This window comes from Acomys minous (genome assembly GCF_964271855.1).
Source record: "Acomys minous genome assembly, chromosome: 1".
Lineage (NCBI taxonomy): Eukaryota > Metazoa > Chordata > Mammalia > Rodentia > Muridae > Acomys > Acomys minous.
The window spans coordinates 162,135,206-162,159,455 of record NC_140483.1 but is presented as its reverse complement, the minus strand read 5'-3'; the positions used below and the strand labels follow the sequence as shown (position 1 = coordinate 162,159,455).

Here is a 24,250-nt window from a genome sequence, read left to right as displayed (position 1 = left end):
ACATGCGCTGTTAATGCTGTGGGGTCTGGGGCCTGAACTGAATGAGATTTGATTGTTCCACATCGTGTATAATTAAAATACGCTCTCCTGTTAAATGCTTGTTCCTATTTGATCATAAGAGTAATAATAGCTGCTGTTTATTAGGCTCTGGCTCTGAGCTGGGCACTGTAAGTTTGAAGCTCTTCGTAGACATTCCTTTTATATTAAAGCAGCTTTGCAAGATTAAGAATCATTATTTATTGTTGAAGAACACAGTTTTAAATTTCATTACCAGATCAGGAAATTTTGCAGCATTGTGTAATTTTGGCCTCACACCTGCCTTTTGAACTGGAAGAGATCCTGAGTCCTGCTCTATTTAAGATTTCTAAGATACTGAGGCTTGGGGATGTGATGTGGCAAGGATGTTCTCTGAGGACCTTAATAAGGACCACAGCTTCTCTGGATACGCTGTCTGATGACCCCGTTTTGCTGATGACTTTCTTTCAGCCACTTCACCTCCCTGTATTTCCCCTCCTTTACTGTTGTGAGGATGGAGCCTTTGTCCTAGCATTGAGTACACCCATGTGTCAGCTGGCCCTCCTTCTCCTTACTGTCCTATTACTGTCATTTTTCTCAGCTCCACCATGTGATTGAAGTTTCTCTTGCTCAGACTGTTCTTGATGGCCAAAATCTCATTTTTCTTGAAGGTGAGGGAGAGCTTTCTATGCCAATATGTTTTAGGATTTATGTTTTTTCTTTATGACTGTGGTCCTTTGGCTGCTGTTAGGTTTTTATGGCATTAATATTTTTTATTGTAGCATTTTCGAGAGCAAATTCTGCAGCTGAAATTGAAATGACCACACTGTTCTCACTGTCTCCCTTTCAGGTCTTTAGAAGTCACTGAAATTTTTCATTTGGCCTGAGCTACATTTTGTGGTCCAGGCCTTCAATCTCTGTGGTGATACTCTGAGCTTTCAGGGAGATGCTTATAGGGAAAGAACTTGGCATCTAAAGTGGGTTTTAGAGGGCCATGAATATTAAAGGGAGGCAGAACACTTTTGAGTTAAAGGGGAAACTCCTGCTTTTCTTGTTCTAGACTCAGGTGACCACCGTGTGGACATCATAAGTTGCATTGATACTGGTGGTTTTGCTCAGAGTTCATCTGTTCAATAAACAGTTTCACATGGACAAGCCAGGCTGTCTGCCAGGGACTGGGGAATCTTCAGTGGGTTGTGCCTAGGTAAGTTTCCTCCTCATGTTCTGATTGGGAGGATGGATAGGAGGATAGTGCAGTGACACAGTGAGCAAGCACAGGGTAATGTGCCATCACCTCCTTGGATATCAGGGACAGACAGGGGTTGGGCAAGTGGAGAGGGCTTGGAGAACACTGTGCAAGAGTCACATCCAGCATTGAGAGGGCATGTTAAGAAAGTTAGGAAACCGTGGAATGTTTTGCTCAGATTGAGACTATCTCAAGGAATTCTAGCCTGGAAGTAGGTAGGCCTGTCAGGTTCTTGACTGTTACACTGCTGATTTTTGTCTTAACGATGAAAGGGGACCAGGAATAGATGGGGAAGTAAGTGACCAGACACTGTACTTTGAAAAGATCACCCAAGAGTAGAGTTTTGAGGGGAACAAGGCCGGTGGCAAGGTGATAGGGTTAAGGGAGATCTGAAGTCTAGTCTGGAAGGAGCAGGGCCAGACCCTAGGGCATGGAAGAGATAAATGTAGATGGTGCAGTCCAGGCATGGAGGCAAGAGATGTGGAGGGCAGAGGCAGAGCGTGAGCCGAGAGACATGGGAATGATGTCAGAAAGTGGACTGTGGGGATTGAGGTCTTAGAGAGGCCAGCTGTGCGGAGAGTCAGGTCAGAACATGAGAAGAGATGTGGAGAGTGGGGCCAGAGCTGCTGAGCTGAAGAGCTCTGATTATTGGACAGTCAGGGGCTGGAAGGCCAGAGGGCTGGGGACTCACTCAGGCTTCGAACCCAGCCATTTTGGCACACAGTTTTCCTTGTGGTTTCACAGTGTTGTGCAAACACTGACATGAAAACCAGGTTCCTTCTTTTGGGTATTGAAACTTGTACCTTGTCATCCACTGTCTGCATTAGCCAATGATAAAGCTATGTGTATGGAAGGCCTTAGGCAGGGGAATTTGTAAAGAAATTTGGCTCACTAGGCACCTGACTTTTGCGTGTCAGTGTAATGGGGCTCCTGACCAAATGGGGCCTGGTGCAGGAGGCATTTTGTGAAAGCCTGTGTTTCTCTGCTGGGACCTGGAATAGACCTTGACATTTCTTCCTTCAAAAACATGATTGTGGATAAATGGAACGTCACACACCTGGTGTGAATAGAAGATTTCAACTCTGACTTTTGACAGGGAGTAGCATGAGTAGTTTCCATTTCATTTGGTCCTCATGGGAGCTTTAGCGAGGGACCTGTGTTCACATGTGTATGTTCATCATACTTGCCTCCTGTGAGACCTTCAGGTTTCTCATTTCTCAGCGATGTATATAACACTATGGTAAATATCCTTGTGCATATCGTCTTTTTATATTTCTGTAAATCTTTGAGGGTAGGGATAAATGACTGGAACCTGGAGTTCTGAATGCCCCAAACTTTAAATCAAAATTACATGGAACCAACAGTAGACCAAAGAGTAGGATTGACTTCCTACTGGTATCTTCTTTAAGTAGATGGGACAACCTTAGGTGGGTGAGGCTGAAAGGCTGGTCTGCGTCATGCTCCAACTTGAGCTATCAGAGCGGAGCCACCCGCATTCTTAGGTCAAAGCCCTTATCACTACTTGCTGAAAGGCTTTCGTTCAGCTGAGACAGTTGGTCAGATTTGAGTGTCTAACGTGATTGGCAAGGAGGCTTGTATCTTGAATTTTGCTCTGCAATACCTGTGCTCTGAGGCATTTGTCCCTGGAGAGCAGCTCCCTTTTCCTCTGCCCCATTTCTACAGCCCTACAGCTTTAAGAATCGCTATGATGTGTCATCAGCACGGACTTGAAGGTGATGAAAATTGGGTTTTAGGTTTGACTTGTTGACTTGGTGGCCCCCTACGTGGCTTCCAGAACCTCCTGTGAAGATGAAGCTAAAGAAGTCTCTAATAGTGACACAGCAGTCTATGAGCCGTGGTATAAAAACAACCTAGCATGGTGTCTGAAGGATATATAAGAAAGGCTAAAATCTGCCCAAAGTTGACGGTCTTTAACCACTGTCCCGAGTTCTGCCTATTAGTCTCCATTTTCTGCTAGTTGTTTTGACCTTGGAATAAAACTTCTAAGTTCTTGCCGTGGTCCACAAGGTCCTACCAAATGGGGTTGGCAGCTCCCTGGTGCATGTTGCTCAGCATGTTCCTATCTCTGTTGCACAAAGTGCTCCATCACACAGACTGCTCGTCTCCACCACACCCAGCTTCTTCCTGTGTCAGGGCCTTCATGGATGCCCCACCCTGGCCTGGGACACTGTGTCTCCCTTTCCTTGGTTATCTGGTCCTTTGTGTCTCAATTTTTATTTGACCTGGTTAGAAAGGCTATCTCTAATGCTGTGTCCTAGTTCATTATTTTGTCCTTTAGCAATCACTCAGCACCCTGTCTTTTCAGCCAGGCTCTTACAACTGTTTGTCATTATGTATGGGTTTGTATACTTGCTTAACACATGTCACTTTCCTGTTTGTTACTCAACACTGAACCTAAAAAAATAGCAGACTTTTTAACAAGCATGTGTTGATTGAATGCATGACATACTGAACCGTTGGATTTTGATTGCTTCCTCTGTAAAATGGGAAACAATATTTATCTCATAAGCTCGTGGTGAAGACAGTGCCTGGCATATTAGGCCTTCAACAAATAGGTTGTTCTGTGGTAGTTGTTAATAAAATGAATGGAAACAGCACAGCTAGAGGGAGACAGAGGCTGGTGTATGCAGAACCAGAGCCACAGGAGAAAAAGCAGAAATGAAGGCAAGGGAAGGCCAGGAGGAGCCTAGGTAGAGTTTGGGGCAGGGCAGAGGAACAAGAGCCCGGTGGGGTAGACAGGTAGAAGTGGCCAACCTAGATCAGGAGAATGATAACTACAGCCACTCTCTGTGGAGTTATATGCATGACGTGGGGTCTCTGCAGTGTCTGGGAGGCAAGTTTGGCTTTTGACTGCTAATTGTTGGGCACAGTGGTTTGTGGAGTGGCATGGCCTGCACTGAGCCTTCTGACTTCCCATACTTCTGCATGTCCTGGCCATGCCCTCCAAAAACCTGCCCAGATGGTTGGCTGGGCAGTGTAAATTTTTACAATCTTTTTGAAGGCCATTTGGAAAGCAATTTTGATAGTCATAAAAATAAAATTACTCTTGAGCCCAATAATCCATTTTTGGGGAAATTTATCCTAAACATCCAGCCCACTGGCAGGGAAAAGAAAAAAAAATCTCTGTTCATGAAGGTATTTGTTGCCACATTGTGTATAATTGTGAAAAATTGGGAACAAGGGAAATTATATTTTACATTTGTCATCTCTGACTCTTTGGAGCAAGCTTGTTTTGAGGCTATTTCACAAATGAGGAAGTGGAGGGTGCAAAGATGAAATGATTTGCCTGTGAGCTTGGTTTGAGTTTAGACCTTATCTTTCAGGTTGTTAAGCCTCTGTACTTTTTAACCACAGCACATTGAATCTATTAATGCTCAGTAAAGTAATACGGTGTAATTGACTGTCACTGAAGTCAGCAAAACTTAATACAGTCTGTGTGTGTGTGTGTGTGTGTGTGTGTGTGTGTGTAAAGGTCAGAGGTCAACACAGACTATCTTTTGTAATCTCTTTCTACCTTATATTTTGAGACAGAAGTCCCTGACGTAACTTGGAGTTATCAGGCACCAGGAATTCTCCTGTTAGTACCTTCTTAGTGTTAGGATTACTGCCACCCGAGGCCAACTGCGTGCTGGGGGTCAGACTTGGATCTTTATGTTTGCATGACAAGCAAGTATTTTGCTGACTGAGTTATCTCCTCAGTCACAGTGCAGTCTTTTAATGTGGTGATTAGTACGAATGTAGTGCCCAGACACACATGTAGGCAAAATACCTATATACAGTCTTAAAGAAAATGACAATTATGTTTAGCTCTGCAGCAACATGAAACATACCTAAGGTGTAATATGTGAAAGCAATAGGCTCTACAAACTCACCTACGTTGTGATGCTTAAAATGTTTATTTATGAGCAGAGGCTGAAAAGCATCTGCAGAGAACTGACTGATGAGGTGGTTATGCTCCATATGCTATTTGGTTATTTTTAAACCGGCTTCTTTTTTAGATTTAATGTTATTCAGCTATTTTAAAGCCAGCTTCTTTTTTAAATTTAATTTTATTTAAATTATGTGTATATGTGTATGTATTTGTGGGTGAGGACGTGCACATGTGTGCATGCGCCCTAAGAGGCCATAGATATGGGATTCCTCTGGAGTTAGAGTTATAGGCAGTTATGGGAAGCCTCATGGGGGTACTGGGAATCAAACACAGTTTTTTTGGAAGAGTAGTAAATGCCCTTAACCATTGAGCCATCCCTCCAGGCCTCACTATTTTGGTTGGTTTTGCTTTGTCTGTCTGTCTTTCCCTCCCTCCCTCCCTTTCCCCCCTCTTGCTTGTCCTTCCCGCCCCCTGTTCCTCATCCCTGTGCAACACCCCGTTCCCGCTTCTCTCTGTAGTCCTACAATTGACCTTGGACTTACTATGTTGCTCAGTCTAGTTTTTAACTCACTGTGATCCTCTAGTCTCAGATGCTGAGATTGTTGGCATGGGCCACCATACTTGGCTGAGATCCAGTTTTAAAATTATATTACTGCAGCAGTTTTGTTTGTGAATAAATAGATATTTGCCTAGAAAAGTGTTCTTGATGGTTTGAAGACTCCGGGGAGTGTATTGGCATCAGAAACAAATTCCAAAGCATCCCTCTCATTTCACTAACTCGTTTGGCTGCTGTTGGCAGAGCCTTCTTATACACACTATTGCTCACCAGAGATAGAGTTTGGGAGGCAAGAGTACATGGGCTTTGTTATGTCTCTGTGAGGTATGACAGTATTTGTACATGTAAAGAGGGTAAAAAAAATTTTGATGTTAACCTAAAGCTGTGCTCATGGAGGGCTGCAGTGAGAGATGGCTCCTTTTAAAAGCTCTGCCCTGTTTACCGATTGCTAAGTGGGAGGCTGTGCCAGGTGCTTAGCTCATTTAGTTGTCACAACATCCCTTCAAGGTAATTGATTTTATCCTCATTCTATAGATGAGCCAACAGTGACTCAAAGATGTTAAATAATCTTCCCAAGGTCACAAGCAGCAGCAGCAGAGTGGGTTTCTGCTACCCCAGAGTCCTTGTCTTGGAAGAGTGACATTTTAGAGTGAGCTTTTGCTTTGGAGGCCCGGCAAGCCAGCAAACAGGGAGGAGGTACTTTGATGAGGTTTCTGTTGAGGTGGGCCCAGTTCTTTTTTGTGCAGTTGACTCTGTTTTTCTTCTCCTTTGAGTAGAGTTTGCAGCTAGCGAAGGCTTTGAATGGCAGTGGGAGCAGGAGGGAGCCAGAGGCACCGAGAGGCAGATCTTGCAAATGGGACCCTCTCATTTCAGATGACTGCAGTTCCCAGCAGTGTGAGCTGGAGGTTCCGAGGTCTGGAATGGCAGATGCAGCCCTGGTGTTAGATTACTTTTGAGCACTATGATTCTAAGTCATGTTTTGGAGTGTTTATTGCTCTTGCGTGGTAGGCAGTTTTCAGTTCTTCCACATAAAGTTTTTTTCTCCCACTTGAATTTGTTTATTATAGAGCAGAAATATGCTTAAGGAAAACATGAATGTAGTTTGTAACTATGGCCATGCATGTATCATGGTGTATGTATGAAAGTCAGTGGCAACCTAAGTGCTAATCCTTGCCTCTTCATCTTGTTTGAGACAGGTTTTTGTTTTTTGTTTTTTGTTACTGTTTATGCCAGACTAGCTGGCCTGAGAGCTTCCTGGTATTCTCCTGTTACTATCTCCAGTCTCACCACAGAGGTGCCAGCATTGTAGATGGGTGCTACTGCATCTGGATTTACACGGCTTCTGGGAATCCTGTCAGGTATTTAAGCTTATGTGTCAAACATTTTTATTCACTGAGCCAACTCTCAGGTACTTATGTAGTTTAAATTTTTATGCTTATGGTCAGCACTATTATAAATATTGTGACTCATTTCTTTTAATCCTTATAGTCTCCCATTTTTACAGATGGAAGAACTGAGGCAGAGAGGCAAAATGAACCTGACTGTAATTATACAGCTAGTAAAGTAGTTAGATTGTGTTTGTTTATTAATTTGTTTATTCACTTAAATGCTGGTTGAATATCTACTTTTTCTCGATACAGTACGTAGATCTGGTAGATCTGAGGAACTGATGAAGAGTCAGCTCCTGGTCCACAGAACTGTATTAAATTTACATAATGATCATGACAACAAGAAGAGACATGTAAATAAGTAAGATGAATGTAGATTATGATGAGGTCTAGCTGGGCAGAATGTGGCTTGGTGTCTGGCTGAGATACACTTGAAGCCTTACAGTTTGGTCATGATGCTGAAGCCAAGGTGGAAAGGATGAGATGGAGGCACCAGAGGTGCAGCAGGAAGAGGTCTGAGGTTTGAGGACCAGAAAGGAGCCCAGTGAGACTGGGCCATTGGGAACAGGGGGATGATGATCCCGGATGGATCTGGCATGGTTGGAGGAGCCAGATCATATAACTCTTTGGGACACATTTTGAATGTAAGAATAATGGGGAAAACAGACAGAAACAAAACACAGTGAAGGGTTAGCAGGAGATGTCCAACTGTAGACAGTGAGGCTCTTTCCTTGACACAAGCATCTGCCTAGTGTTTTAGTTCCCTCTGTCTCTAGGCAAGTATTCACAAGATGATGTTTTCTCCTCTCACAGGTAAGGTGGGTTGCAAGGTGAGTGACCAGTGGGGCAGTACAGTGTTGATAAGATGCGGAGAACAGAGGGTGCGTGGAAGCACCAGAAAGAGACACCAGTTCAGCCAGAGAAAACTTAAGAGAAATGATACTAGACAGAGAACTGACTGGCCAGCTGGCCAGCTGGCTGGAAAGATGGTGTTGTGTCGAATTTTATTCATTTGGGTCTTTTTGACATTTACATGACCTTATGCAGGCATATTTGCTTTTGCTTTACAGTTTAAAAAAACTTCTTTATAAATAGGACAAGTCTTCTTTCAAGTGTTGTTAAGAAGTTTAGTTTTATGTACAATGTGAGCATTCTAAGCCATAAATATTTTATTGTAGCTGAGTAATAGAATAAGGTTTCTCTTTATAGGAAGCATCTGGCACAATAGACTTTTGTTTGAATGAATGTTTTACATGCTATTTTTGTAAAACATTTAAAAGGAGCTTTAGTGAACATTTCAATTGTTTCTTGTGCTATTCTTGTTAGCCACAAAAATTGAAGCCTTAGGTATTATTAACAAAAGGGTAAGGGTAGAAAGCTTAAAAAATATATACAGCATAGAATACTCTTTACATTTATCCAATCCTAAAACTGTTCATTAGAAAGAGTGGGGTATATGGGCTATGGAGAGGGTTGAGTGGGTAATAGTGTTTGTTGACGTCATGAGGACCAGAGTTTGGATCCTGTTATCTATGTAACTAATGTCTTCCACATACCTAAACCCAGGCTTCAAAGTCAGCAGAGACAGGACCATCATTGGGACTTTCTGGCTTCTGTTTTAGCTGAGTCCAGATTCAGGGAGAAAAGGAATAGGCTCTGTCTCAAAGGAATAGGCAGAGAATGGTAGATATATCATTTTTTGTCTGTGTGAACATGCATGCACAGGGACACATACATGTATACACATGTAATACATTTACATAGACACTACACACACAAATCTTTTTAAAAAGAATAGTATGTGACATTAGTTATTGTTAAATTGCTGAAAAAGAAGCCTGATGACTTTGTGCATACATGTGAAGATAAGCTAGAGTCCAAGAAATGTAGCTATTAATATTTTAACCATATTTCAGTAGCCTTATACTGTTTTGTTTTGTTTTGTTTTTTGTTTGTTTTTGTTTTTTTCGGTAAGATAGCATTTTTCTGTGCAGGCCTAGCTTGCCTGGAACTCACTGTGTAGACTAGGCTTATCTTATTCGACTTCATTGAAATATAATTTATATAAGATAAATTTTACCAGTTTTAAGTGTTGGATAAATTTTCACTTGTCTGCTCCTGTAACTAATAGTAACTAAGATACATGTGATCATAGATTTTTCAAAATGTGTTTATATGTTTGCAAGTGTATAGTTCTAGGCTTTGGAACCATCCCCACAGTTAGCACATACAATAATTCCATAGTAACAAAAATTCCCCTGTGTTGTCTCTTTGTGGTCAGACACTCTCTCTGCCACAAATCCCTCACAATTTTCTCCACCCCTCTAACTTTGGTTTTTCTGGAATGTCACGTAGGTGGAAGCATGTATTAATGTAATGTTTGGGACAGGTGTCTTTCTGCTGGCATGTTCTTGCCATCCACTCGTTGTGTGCATACCATAGCTGCTGATGCTGTTGCTGATTATTGGTGTAACTAACTGTCCATTAGGATTTTGAAGGACATTTAACTTTTTCCAACTTCTGATGCTTAAAAATAAAGTAGCTGTAACCTTTTGTGTCCAGGTTTCGTTGTGAGCATAAGTTTTCATTTCTTCAGAATGAATAGGAGTGAAATTGCAGAGTCATTGGTACGTTTAGGTTTTGGTCAGAAACTGCCACACTGTTAATTGGTGTGGCTGTTCCATTTTGTATTCCACAATAGAGTGACATTCTGCTTGCTTTTCATTTCCTTCTGCATTTACTGTTGTCAATTAAAAAATAGTTTTAGCCCTTGTAATAGATATGCTTCTCATTATAGTTTTATTTTGTATTTTCCCTAAAAGATAAGGATGTTGAAATGGTTTTTTTGTACCTATTTACCATCTGCATAGCTTTTGCTCTGAAACTTCTGCTCAAATCTTTTGCCATTTTTTTTCCTCCAAGAAAAATTGGGTTTTTGGTTGTTTTCTTAAAGTTGCATTTGGAGAGCTATTATGTATTCTGGATATAATTCCTATGTAGATATGTGATATGCAAATATTTCCTCCCAGAGTGCAGCTTGTCTTTTCATTCTCTTCACTGCTTTTCAGAGCAAGTATTAAATTTTCATGAAGCCCAATTTATTGATTTTTTTTCTGTTATGGATCATGCCTTCAGTGTTATGTCTAAAGAACTGTTTGCCTTGTTCTAGAGCCCAACATTTTTCTTTTATGTGTTTTCTAAAAGATCATATTATTTTATGTATTACATTTAGATATATGATATAATTTAAGTCAACTTATGTTTAAGGTGTAATTTAGGTCAAGGTGAGTTTTTTCATAAAAGGATATCCAGTTCTAATACATTTTTGTTGAAAGAAAGATGATCGTTTCTCCTTTTATTTTGTTAGTTTGTTCGTTTGTCTGTCTATCATCTGTCTGCCTGTCTATGTACTGTGTAGGCATGGGCAGTGTGCACCACAGTGAATGTGTGTGGAAGTCAGAGACAACTTGACAGTTTTTCTTCCACTGTGTTGGTTCTGGGGATCAAATTTGGGTTCTCAGCCTGGGCAGACATTCCTAGCTGCAGAGCCATCTCACCAGCTTGTTTTTTATCCGTCTATCCTACATGACAGAACTCAGGTGGCCATGTTTGAAAAGACTTATTTCAGTATTGCATTCTTCTCCTTCAACTGGCTTCAGTGCATCTGGCTCTTCTGTGTTACAAGTAAACTTTATAATCAACTTGCCTCTGTTTACGAAAATCCCTGCTAGTATTTTAATTGGATTTGTGTTAAATCTTTAAGTAAATTTCAAGAGAATTGATACTTTGTTAAACAGAGTCTTGTAATCCAGGAATTTGTTAAGAGTCTTCACTTACATTGGTTGTAGGGTGTCATGAATGTTTTGTGTTTTTAAGCACACAGGCTTATCCTAAAAGGTTTCGTTTTTGGACCTGTTACAGCTGTTCCTTATAAAGTTCAGTTTATGGTCATTTGTTGCTACTTTATAGAAATACCATGGATATTTACGTGCTGTCCTTGCCAAAATTACTTTTTAGGTGCTAGAAACTTTTTGTAGATTCTTTCAGCTTTCTTTTTAATGTGAATGGTGTGTGTGTGTGTGTGTGTATGCTTTATTATACTGTTCAAGACTTTATATACAGTGTTGACTAGCAGTTCTGAAAGGAAATATTCTTTATTCTTGGTTTTAGCATAATAGCATCCTCTGATACACACACACACACACACACACACACACACACACACATACACACACTACAACACCACACACAAACACAGAGTAGTTACTTTTAGCAGGTTAATGAAGTTTCTAATATCTGCTTTGCTGAGTTCCTCCCCCTGCTCCAAATGGCAGTTGGGTTTAGTCAAATATTTTTTCTGCATGTGCTGATATGGTGATATTCTTTTTGATTCTTTGGTTTGTTAGCATGGCAGTTTATGTGGACTGACTGAGGAACAGTGAATTACTCTGAATTGCTGGGGTCAGTCTAATGATACAGCAATCTGTATATTCAATTTTCTAATTTTAGCCAAAGGTTTTATGTTTATGCTCATGAGGGATTTAGTCTGTAGTTTTCCTGTAATGTTTCTGTCTTCTTATGGTAGAGTATGTTTTCCTCATAAAGCCAAGAAGAAGTTGAAAAGAACTGATATTTTTGTTACTGCTTTTCATTTAATATTTGATAGAAATTGCTACTGGATTTATATTCTCTCTCTCTCTCTCTCTCTCTCTCTCTCTCTCTCTCTCTCTCTCTCTCTCTCTGCCCCCCCCCCCTCTCTCTCTCTCTCTCTCTCTCTCTCTCACTTTCATTTTGAAGCAGGGACTCATGTAGCCCAAAGCTGGCCCAGGCCTGTGTACTAAAGAGTGATCCTGAGTTCATGGTCTTCCTGCCTTTGTCTCCTGAGGGCTGGTTCTGTACCACCATACGTGGGTTATATGGTGCTAGGGATTGAACCCAGGACTTCATTCTACCAACTGACTTACATTCTCAGTCCCTATAAGGCTTTAAGTACAAATTTAATTTTGAAGACAGGTACAACATTGTTTAGGTTGTGTTTTCCTTTGGTGAGTTTGTTGCTTTTGCTGTCTGATGTCTGGGTAGACAGTTGCAAGTGGACATGCTATCCTTGCAATTATTGTGGAATCTGTTGATGTGCTCTAGTTCATTCTTTTTTCTGTGATTTTCTCTGAGGACTGGGGATTAAGCTCGGGGACTCATACAGGTTTTGTATTGAGCTTCTCCTCCAGGCCTCTTTCATGTTTCATATTGTTTCGTTTGTTAGTTTTGTTGGTAATTTGAAAGAACTAAATTTTAAGTTCTTTCTGCCTTTTTTAGTTTACTCTTTATTAGTCTTGTATATATATATCGTTCTTAGTTTTGTTTTTTGGTTCATTTGCTCATTTTCTTACTTCTGAGGTTGAGGCTTCAATTGTTGACTTGAGACTTTTTTGTTTGTTTGTTTTTTGTTTATTTTTTGTTTTTGTTTTGGCTAAAGTATAAACAGGAGAGATACAGTAGAGATATTCTCCTCAGCATTGTTATCACTGTGTCCAGCCATTTTTTAATATAACATTTTCATGTTTGTTTAATTCAGAGTATGTTCTAATTTCCCCTGAGGGTTTCTCTTTGATCCATGCATGGACTGGTTGGAAGAATGTTGCTTAATGTCTAAGCACTTGGAGATTTTTCACTCTTCTTTTTAGTTCCTGACTTTTGCTATAATTGCACTATGGTCAGAGAACATAATTTGGCTTTGGTGTTTGTAAGTGTGCTAAGGTTTTTATGTTACCTAGAATATCTTGGCAAAATCTCTGCTCAGTTGAGTATGTAGGTAGCATCTCTTGCATATAAATTAGACCTTGTTGGTTGATAACATTGTTTAACGTTTTTAGTAATTCTCCTTACTTTTGCTGTTACCCTTTTCTTCTGGATTAATGGGATAGGAGTGTTTATCTTCACTGTAACTGAGTTGTGCATTTCTCTTTCCTTTTCTTGTATACATTGGGATTATTGCTTTTATCACCATGCAGCATCCCTCTTGTTCTTGACTGAGCCTTTGCTTTGAGATTATCATAGCTTTCTTGTATTTGGAGTTCTTGCACTGCATTTTTTCTACTCACTTATGTATGAGTGTTCTACCTCCTTGCCTGTCTGTGTACCATGTGTGTATAGTGTTTGTGGGAGCCAGAAGAGGGCATTGGATCCCCTGAGACTGGAATTACAGATGTTTTTTGAGCCATCTTGTAGGTTCTGGGAATCAAACTTGGATGCTCAAGAAGAGCAACCAGTGCTCTTAACCTCTGAATTATCTCTCCAGTCCCCCTCATTTACATTTAACTTACTTCTGTTCTTAGGTATATAATATACATTTCTTGTAATTGGCTTTTTTAAAATCACATTTATTTTGTATGAGTATACTTGTGTCTGCTACAGGCATGAATGTTGAGTTCTGAGGACAACTTGCAGGAGTTGTTTTTCGTCTTCCAATATGTGGGTCCTAGGGTTGGAGCTCAGGCTGTCTGGCTTTTTAGCCATCTCACCAGCCCTATAATTGGCTTTACAATCTGTTCTAATAGTCTCTATATTTTAACTGTTATATTTATTCCATGTATATTAAATATATATTAATGAGTTTTGACTTAATTTTTTGACATGCAGTTAAATTTTTTTATGTTTTATAAACTTCTTTTTAAACAATTTTAATACTTTTCATACTTCATTTAATTTTATTTGATTAGATTTAAGTGGATCTTTGTATAGTTTTTCTTCAAATCTTACATTTTGTGGTTCCTTTTGATTGACTTATCCCTTTCTATTTTCCTCCTCTTTCCCTTCTCCTCCTCTTCCTTTTCTCCTTCTCTCCCTCCATTGCCCGTCATGTTTCCTTTCTCATTCTTTCTGTGTAACCGTAAGAAAGATGTGAAAAATGTTACTATTGTCTTTCTCCCCAATATATTAGACTAACCTACTTTGACACATCTCTCGACACTATATTCTGATTTTCCTTCAGTGGTCACATATATTTTAAAGAGTTTGTGGGCTTTTCATTTGAATAGTTTCTCTAACTGAATATGCAGATATTAACAATTCACATTTTTTTCTTCCACTTCCAGGGTTCCACACTCCCTTTGGTATCATTTCCTTTCAATCTGAAGAACTTCCTCTGTCGTTTCCTTTAGAGCAGGTCTGTTGACGATTAATCTATTTATTTGCCTGCATTTGAGAGTGCCATGTTTTACCTTCATTCGTTAGTGTTGTCCCTGGGTGTAGAGTCTAGCATGACAGTTTCCTTCAGCCTTGTGATATTTCCACTGCCCCTGGCCTCTCCAGCTGCAGTGGAGAGAAACCCGTTGCCCACTGAATCATTCCCTCTCCTCCTCCACCTCTACCTCCACATGTAATGTGTCTTATTTCTCAGGCTTTCAAGCATTGCCTTTGTCACTAGTGTTCACTATTGTCTGGGGGTGAGGTTTTAAGCCATTTTCCAAATAGAATGTTTTAAATTATTTCTTCAGGAATTTTTTTTTTCTGAAACATATTCTTTCTCTTATTTATCTTTTAATATTCGGACTCTGATTAACATTGGAGTTTTTGATATTGTCTCAGGTTATATTAATTAATTTTAAGAATTCTTTTTGCTCACCTTTCCTGTTGGATTTTTGTTGATTTGAATTTAGGTTTGTCTCTGTTTTGAGTCTATTTGGGTATTGTACTTTTTGCTATTGTAGTTTCTATTTTTCCAATATTACAATTTCTTTTTGGTTCTCTTTTATAGAAAACCATCTGTTTCTGTGCGGATACTTTTTCCGATTCATTCATTTCAAGGCATATGGTGTTAAAGCGGTTTGAGACAAAGTGTCAGTATTATGTTACCCAGGCTGGCCATCCTTACTATCCTTCTTCATTCTGCCCTTGAGTTTGGGGTTGAAAGCATGCACTCTTATGGGGTATACTTAAATCCAACATAACTCAAACACTATGTCAATGGAGATCACAAAAGTTTATTGTTATCAAGCCACTACTGATCAATCAGGGCCACAGAACAGACAGGGCAGCTGAACTGCATCCCTGAGCCAGAATATCACAGAATATTTAAGCTTGCAAAACATATGCATCTGCGCCAAATTATTGTTACACTCTTCTACGAATCAGGATAGGAGTCCGTCCCTGGGCCTGGGAACATGAACTGGTTTGACCCTGCCAGCAAGATGGAGACGCTGTCCTTGAGATGGTTGGACTCAGACAACTGTCTTCTTACAAAAGAAGCTGTTCAGCTATTGGGAAGTCCCCATGTCTCCCTTATGACCTTGAACTTAGTTTCCCCCTATGAGTAAATGGTGTCTGAAAACCAGGTTTTCCATATTTGTATAATTAGATGTGTTTATTTGCTTCTCACAGAAACTGATGAGATTGATTTTTTAACATTTCTATGTTAGAGGTAAAGAATCAGAAGCTCAGAGTCTTAACTGGAATGTTGCACCCTTTCATCATTTTCTCCTTTCTCCCTTTTACTGTCTTTTATGTAAGCAACAGCCTACTGTATGTAATGTTGTATGCTGTAGCATTTCTATTTAATGCTGTATCCTGGAAATATTTTCATATAAGTACACTAACTATTATGAATTTTATAATACTCCATTGAATGGACACACCATGATTTACTTAATCATAGACTGTTGACTTTAGTGATTTAAATTAACCATGTACAATTTGACTTTAAGAACATTTTAAAGGGTTCTTATGATATGTAAGATACGTGCTACGCATGTACAAATAGTTCAGTGAATTTTATTTTAAAAATGCCATAACCATCATCAACAAATGATAAGAAAAACTATTTTTAGCACCCCAGAAGAGTCCTTCATTATTCTGTAATGCTACCCACTTTTCCTTGCCAGCAGGTAACCATCATTTTAGCCTCATTTCAAGGTTTTTTTTTTCTACCTGTGCTTCTGTCATTCCTGACTACAGTTCTGAGGAGAGGAATCTCTTTTTTCCCCCACAAGGCAGAGATTCAAAGCATGAAGCAAAGAGGCAGAATGTGGGGATGGTGAGATGACTTTGAAGACATTCAGCTGTTTAAGCACAGTGGCAGTGTTTATTTTGACACAGGAAGTTATTTTAGTGTGCAGGTGAATGTCCCCTTTGAGTTAGGCTAGTCTTTTTGTTAGCCTGCTCAGATTGCTGGATCAGGAATCTGTCAGCTATTTCCCATAGTCAGTGAGGTCTACATGGCACATCTGGTTGTTGGAGTTCCGCCAGGATAGGAGCCCAGGTATTGTACTATCCATGTGATCTTTGGTCTTGGGTACAATGGTGGCGATCCTTTCACAGTGTAGCTTAAGAGTTGAGGCTTAAAATATCTAGGTCAATACTTGTTTACACATTTGTTAATAAGCAGGAATCCCCACTGGCCTGCTCCCAGGGACCTAGCAGCAGCTTACATCACTTGCTGCTTCCAGGTACGCCAGATGTGCTAGGTGCTGCATGCACATAGAAGGGTCCCCAGCCAACCCAGATCTCTTTGCCCTCTCTCCTCATCCTCTCTCTGCCCTCTCTGCATTCTTTCATGTGGGTGTCTCCCTGGCTCCTTCTCTGTCTCCCTGTTTGCCTGTCTGCATGTCTGCCTCTATCTCTTCCTCATGTCCCTACTGCAAGACTGCCTTTTGCTTTCTCCTCCCCCAGTTAAGCTCTAACACTAGATCTGTTTTGTGGTGTAATTTCTCCTCTTAGAGCTATACCTTGGTACAAGCCTGCCAAAGGTACTCCACCACTCGCTTGTATTTTATCCTATCAGTAAATATCACTTCATGTAATAGCCTCACATCCTTATTTTGACAAATTTCAAACTTAGGATAAGTTGTGAAATTATAGATCATTGTAGATTCACCACTTAATGTCCTACACATTCAATGCATCTTCCTTTTCCTCCCCCAGCACTCTTACTTAGCTGCAGATACCACCACATAACACCCTAGATGGTTTGATGTAAGTCTCTTTGTTAGGACACTCTCCTTGAGTGCTGTTTTCTGATTTTTCCATCGTTATCATCACCATATGTCATACACACACACACACACACACACACACACACACACACACACACACACACACTTGAGAATCCTCTGTTGTGCTTTCTGGTCTTGTTTGTGTAACCTCTGTTTGTTTAGAAGACTCCCTTTATCATTTTTACTAGATTGTCATTAGGGTTTTTGAAGAATTCAGGTCTGTTGTTTTGCACCATCTTCTGATCACCTCCTCGATGGACTTTGCCTTAATTACTGCAGGGTGCAGCACTTCAGATGACTTGTGTGCTCTCAGTGATTTATTTCAGGAGCTTGTGACGTAGCTTTGACCCAGGAGTGGTAACACTGGTTGTATTTTGTTGACTCAGTTTTGCAAGATTTCCAGATTACCAAGCTCCCTCTTCTTTTGAAATCTGTGGGGGGATTTGTTGATCTTGCATGTCCTGCTCTTTGGTGAGATGTCCTAGGATGCTATTTGAAGCATTGATGGTTCTCATCTAAGTCATTACTACTGTAAAAGTTATGTAGCAGTGACTCTCCTTGTCGTACATTTGTTAATGTCTGACTTCTCATCTGAAGAGATCTTTGTCTCATTTTTCCCTTCCTCTTTCCTTCCATCTTATCCTTTTGCATCACTCTCCCCATCCTCTTCCTCCATTTCTATTCCATTCCCCTCTGCTTCCCCATCCCCAGTCTCCACCCACACCCCAGTTTTCCTCCTTTCTCTCATTGTCATGGAGTCATGCACTCTTCTTCACTTGTTCATTCCTGTTAGATTTCATTTTGATGCTCAGATTGTCCAATGTGTGGCTAGTGAGACCCACCTGCCCTGGTGGATTGGTACCATTGCAGCCAAGGTAAGCTTTTTCTGGCATTTGGCCCAGCTGCTGTACCCCAGGTGACTGTCCCGCATTTCCTTTGCAGCAAATCACTGAGCTGAAGAAGGAGAACTTCAATCTAAAGCTCCGCATCTACTTCCTTGAGGAGAGGATGCAGCAGGAGTTTGCTGGCCCCACAGAGCACATCTACAAGATGGTGAGTAGGCACTTCTGGCTGCTGTCTTTGCTCATAGTTTTTCCCAGACGACATTTGACTGGTATTTGTTCTCAGAGTTAGCGTGAACAGCTGGAGCTGTTGTCATTTAATTTGGATTGATTACAGGAAACAACGAGATGCTAGGGCAGCCCTCAGTAAACAGGTGTATGATTTAAAGGAGTCTTTTAATCTTTTTGACATCAGACTTCTGACTCACAGTCTTGGTCTCAGTTTTCTTTTTGTAATTACTTATTATTTTGAAATGGACAGTGGTGTGGTAGAATAGTTTGGAATTGAGTGCTACTGTTACCAATCAGTGAGGTGACTTCTAGCCAGTCACCCTTCTCGCTGGGTTTGCTTCCACAGTGAAGTGCTGTTTAGATGAAACCAGGGTAACAGGTGCAAATGGGGTGATGGGTGAATGGCTCTAGCAAAACAGTCAGTGCTGGACCATCACCACCATTGTGTTGTAGACGTGTTGGCCGCCTGGAGTTAGGCTGCTCAGATTTTCTGCAGTTTGACTCTTAGATCCCGGTATACTTGCTTCAACCTGTCAGGAAAAGTCTCTTCCCATTTGAAATCTCAACCTGGAGGTCTATGTCTGTAAACAAACTTTGTTTCAGAAAGTTGCAAGAAGTATTTGGCTTTCTAGAGATGCCATGAGTCCAGACAGTACATGGTACCTATTTCTTAGCTTTTGCTGGTGGATTAGCCCCTGGCCTGGGAATTTTCCATCTTCTCTCCTCTGAAGTGTGTACTGGTGGAAACATTTGAAGGGAAGAAAGGAAGGCTGCTGGAGTTTAAGCAGTGGGTGGTGGGGACCCTACAGAGGCTTTCTTGGAAAGGGATCATACTGTCCTTCTGAGCCTTTTCTGGAGCTGTAAAATTCCCTTGTCCCTGAAGGCAGTTTCTTCCTACTGTGTCAGGGTGGAAAGACAAAGAGGATGGCCCCTTTTCTTGAGGCAGTGGTGATGCAATCAGAATTGCAAGGGGAACCAATAGTTGAAGCCACTGTGTTCCCTGTGGCCAAACATCTCAGAATTTCAAGTGGCAGGCAGGACATCAAATTATCTGCTGCCCACTGGGTCCACCGCTCCTTTGGGTTCTTACACAGCAGTCATTTTACTACGATTCTCAAGATAGTCCCAGGCAGTGGAGACTATCCTTGTCTTACAGTGAGGAAACTGAGGCTTGGGGAATATCAGTAACTTGCCTGCTATCAGGGTGATACAAAGTGGGTTTTAATACTGACCTGTCTACCTCAAAGTACTACTTCAGCTCCTCCTTTTCACTGACTGGATGGCCTGGTTTAATTATCTCCCTCACAAAGCTTTTGTGTAGGTATGTATGGTTCAGGTTCAGAATTGAAAAAGAATAAAGTGTGTGTCCTAAGAAGATGTTCTGCTCTGATCCCTGGGCCCCTGGATCTAACCGGTGTTATAGATGCTCTGTGTATAGGAGTTTTGTGTAAAACTTTACATAAATCTCTGTGTGGAACTCCCTTTTGTATAAGTGCCAGCATGTTCAGTTCTTCATTTTGCAGTTTTCATTTAATGGTTTCTTGGATATCTTTTCCAACAGTAGTTTAAGAGCTGTTTTAATCTTTCTTTTATAGCTTTATAATAGTCCAGTTTGTGCTTTGAAGGCATTCTGATACTTGGTTTGGAAGTGGCTGTCATCGTACATACACATTTAGAACTTGAGATACTGTGCGTGGAGGACATAGGCGTGCTAGCTAGCCATTGTTAGTGCTTGTCTTGTGCATGAGCCTCGGTCCTAGGACACAATGTGTCATCTCCCACCCCACTCCCACTCTGCCCTGTGGGAGCTGGTGGAGGAGCCCAAGGCTTGGAGGGTATTTTTCACAGAGGCACAAATAGAGACATTATGCAACAGCAGTTTGGGTCTTGTCTGTTATGCAAAAGGATGCTTATTCTAGAGAAAAATTCTACCTCATAGACTTCTTGAGCTCCTGTCTGACAGTAAAGAGTGCAGCACAGGCTTCTCTCTGTGCTTATTTGGATCTTCAGTCCCCACCTTGGTCCTCTTTTGACAGTGTCGGATCTGACAGTCACAGCTCTGCTTTCTTATCCCCAGGACATGTCATCTAAGGACAGGCACAGGGTCACACTGCCAGCTACTTTATTCTCATGAGGGCACAGTCTGGTTCTGTCTCACTGACTTCAGTGTCTTTAGTGATAGGGTCAGTCACCAGCACTCATGTAGCTGTGAGTGTCCACTGACTTGCTGCCATCTCCTCCTGGGAAGGGACCTATGTCCTTCAGATCCCACATCCAAGGCTGTTCTGATGGGCTGCACTATTGACTAGGGTTGCTCCTCTCCCCAGAGCCACTTGGCAAGAAGGAAGGAGGTACGTCCTTTGGATTGTAAATCTTGTTAAAATGTTATTATTTTTAAAATACAAATGTGATGGAGGTCACCATCCTCTTTCCCTGTGGAGGAAGTTATCACAAAGGAGGCAGCAGAGTCCATGTTAGGGACAGCCCCTCTCACCTTACTAGAGCACCCACTTGAAGCCTGAGCGGCCCATCGGCTATATCTATGTAGAGGACCTAGGTCCAGTCCATGAATGGTCCTTGGTTGGTGCTTCAGACTCCACAAACCCTTCTGGGCCATGGTTAGTTGGCTTTGTTGGTCTTCTTGTGGAGCTCTTGTCACCTCTAGGTCATTTTATGCTTGCCCCCACTTTTCTAGTAGACTCCTTATGCTTTGCCCAGTGTTTGGCTTCCAGTCTCAGCATGTTTGGAGCCCCTGCTGAGTGGAGCCTCTCAGAGGACAGCTCTGCTAGGCTCAGTCCTGATGTCACTTGATTAGCTGGGTGGGTGGGTAGGGGGCCTCCCCTTTTGTGAGAAAGAAGGGAGCCTGGGGGAAGGAGGATGGGACTGGGAGGAGAGGAGGGAGGGACCTATGACTAGGATGTAATGTGAATAAATAAATAAACTAATTTTTAAAATGTGGTGGAGGAAAATTATTTTTAAAAAAAAGAGAATTCAGAGAAATCATGGGTTGATAGCAGTCCTCTGCAAGCTGTCTACTACATGACTTTTTTATGCATTCTCTCTGTACTGCTTGTGGTGAAGTCAGAGGCCCACCATTACTCTGCTGCCTCCTATTGGCTGCCCTCTGCCAAAGATTCTGTCTTTGTGTTCTCACCTGAGTGAGCTGTGAGCCCAAGGCCACATAACTCCTTTGTTTCAGTTCCTTAAGGAAAAGGTGATTGACACCTTGAAAGACAACTCCCGTCTTAAGCTGGGGCTTTTTGTTAATGTCCTGAAATCAAACTGAGATAAGACAGGCCATGCTGCAGCCACATATTGATCCGGCCACAAGTTTGATTTTAGTTTTTAAATCGGTAGCACGATCTCACTGCAGCAACTGCACACGTGATTGTAAACAACTAGAAGAAATTGCCTTAAGCAAACTGTAAATTTGCTTGGCAGAGGGCAAACAAGTTTTACATCAGCTGCACTTGTATGACATTTCTGCCTAGATAGCTGCGTGCTCTGGCTGTTAGACATTGGAAACATTTACATAATTGTTTCAAGTCTTAAGGAATCCGGAGCTTGCTTTTGAGACCAGCAGTGCTTAATACTCTCCCCTCTCTGTGCCTCAGGACAGATGAGGGCTTTGAATCTAACATCTACTGTTATATGTGTAGCATAGTCAGTGTGTGGCCTCTGTGTGTCTACCATCAGCGCTTGCTACTTCTCCACCTTACCCTGTGTCTTTTCTTACCTTATTGCCTCTGGAAGAACATTGAACTCAAGGTGAAAGTGGAAAGTCTGAAGCGTGAGCTCCAGAAGAGAGATCAGTTGCTCGTCAAAGCCTCGTGAGTACATGGTACCCCAAGATCTTGTCCATCCAGTCCCACATGTGGGGGTTGGGATGGACAGTGAAGCACAGCCAGCTGCTTTTCTAAAGCCACCATTTTCTGAGAACCCTAAGGAGTTTTAGTTTTTATTTAATTACTTGTTTTCCAACTGTTTTTAAAGTAGTTTCTATAATGTATTTATAGAAAAGTGAACAGGACTTAAAGGTACAGCATGATGGATTTTTATGAAGCAAGGATGTTTGTGGCGCTCCTGTCTGGACCAGAAGGAAACCTCATCAAGCTTCCAGAGAGCCAGCTTTCCTTCATGTCCTCAGAGTGTCCCTTTCCCCCAAGACACTCACTGTTCTCAACACAATTGCTTAGTTCTGCCTCTTTTGTGTTTGTGAGGACAAAGTCACATGTGTTGTTAGTATGTGTTGCTGTTAGGGGAGTTCATGTGTTCTCACTGATGCAGGGAGGCGAAGGAGCTGCAGTTGGTAACTTGTTTTAGCCTATTGTGGGTAGCAGGGACTCTTGTAGTATGATTTAAAGGGATTCTGATGCTTAAAAATTAGAAAACTACAGTGTCCATTAATTAGTTCATTGATTCAAATATAGTTCAATCATACAGATTGTTGAGTGACAATCTGTAGACTTGTTGATTCCTCCTATATCTACTAATTTTTATCCCATAATTACTAGCAGCACACATTGAAGATCTGCATAGACACTGACATGCGCCAGCCTCACACTGTCCTAGGCTATTTCAAGGTGCACTGTGAGCAAGTGAAATGTTGTGAGGTGTGTGGCTATATCCTGTTTGGCAAGTGGGGTACCAAAGTGTGCTCAATTTTGTCCCAGGAGAGAAGAATGTCTTCCCAGGCAATCCACAGGGATGCTTGGAAGTCTGTATAGAACGGCTTCCCCTGTCATGGCAGTAACACTTCTGTTGGGTGTAGAGGGCCAGAAACAAGCTTGCATCACTCTCTGGGCTGGGCTACCATTGGGTCTGGTGGCTAGAAGCTGGCTATTGTGGCTTGGGGACAGACCAGAGACTCGCAGGCCTCTCTGATTGCCGCTGAGTGAGTGGATAAATTAATAAATACACCCAGACTAACAGATCTCTGTTGTCATTAACTTTTTTTTTTCTTTTGGAAATGGCTCTTAGTTTCAGTTCTGAAGCAAATCTGTTATACCAGGCCTGAGATTAGTACCCAGTTTCTCTCTTTTTCATACTCATTGCCTTGCTGCTGTAAACCTTGGATAGCTGTTGTTTGAGGCAAAGCACATACACATGGGAATCCACCTCACAAGAGCTCATGTGCATTCCTCAGTACTATAACTCCGGATGGGGTGTTTTATGTGCTTGCATTCATGTTTGTGTATTTCCCTAACTTCTAAGTTTTGTATTCAAGGTCCTTTGTGACCCGACCAGTTTTGCTAACTTACTGTACAAGTCTCCTGGCTTTATTTGCATGAAGAGGTATTCCTAGTGCTTGCTGGTCATGACCTTATAAGGAGAGGGGAAGTTTAACCTGGCTGTGACTATTTGACTGCCTCTGGTATGAGCAGAAGTGTGGGGCACAGGACTATTTGCACCAGAACATGCAGGCCAGGGACAAAGGAGGGAGTGGTCCCCGCTCCTACCTCTCTTGAGACAAGATTTTCAGGGTTGGACACACTCTATCCCACTTCTGCTCAACACCAGCTCCTCCTGGTTCCATGGTACCTCAGCCCCACAATTACTCAGGCAGATCTGTGGAGAGCAGGGCTGTAGTTTTAGGTCAGAACATGAGTTAGAGACTCTAACCATCTCATTCTCACTGGGTTTTTTTGTTTGTTTGCTTGCTTGTTTGTTTTTTTGATGATCATTGTTGACATAGAGTGTGCACAGTATCTCTAAGTGGCCTTTTGGTGTCCACCTCTTCCTGCTGATGGGCCTTTCCCTTTTGCCCCTAACTACCTAGAACCCAGCAGTGTGTCTGACAGATGGTAATGGAGATTGTTAAAGTAAACAGCCCTCTTCTTCCAAGTTGGGTTTTGGTTCGGGAAGGGGTAGGACATGGGCTCTGACAGAGGGAAAGGACAGCTCTAACACAAATGGAAAGAATCTAGAGGAAGTGTTGAAGGTTGAAAATGGTAATGAGGGGAGTGTTTATGAGAGGCTCTCCAGCATGGAGTGGAGAGCTGGTGTAGCCCTCTAGGATCTGATAGTCTGACCAACCTATTCTTGTAGCACAGATACGAGAAAAGAAAAGAAAAAAAAAAGTAGAGAAAGA

At 41.6% G+C, this 24,250-nt stretch overlaps 1 protein-coding gene across 10 annotated transcripts in view; it reads left to right on the top strand.

Moving 5' to 3' along the window:
• The window catches only part of CDK5RAP2 (CDK5 regulatory subunit associated protein 2), a 176,220-nt gene that overhangs the window by 13,966 nt on the left and 138,004 nt on the right, over positions 1-24,250 (top strand). For all 10 annotated transcript variants that reach the window (XM_084797139.1, XM_084797141.1, XM_084797135.1 and 7 more), the window contains 2 exons: positions 18,029-18,139; positions 21,913-21,989. In XM_084797139.1, the coding sequence (XP_084653265.1) occupies positions 18,029-18,139; positions 21,913-21,989 (188 nt within the window). The remainder of the gene's footprint in view (positions 1-18,028; positions 18,140-21,912; positions 21,990-24,250) is intronic.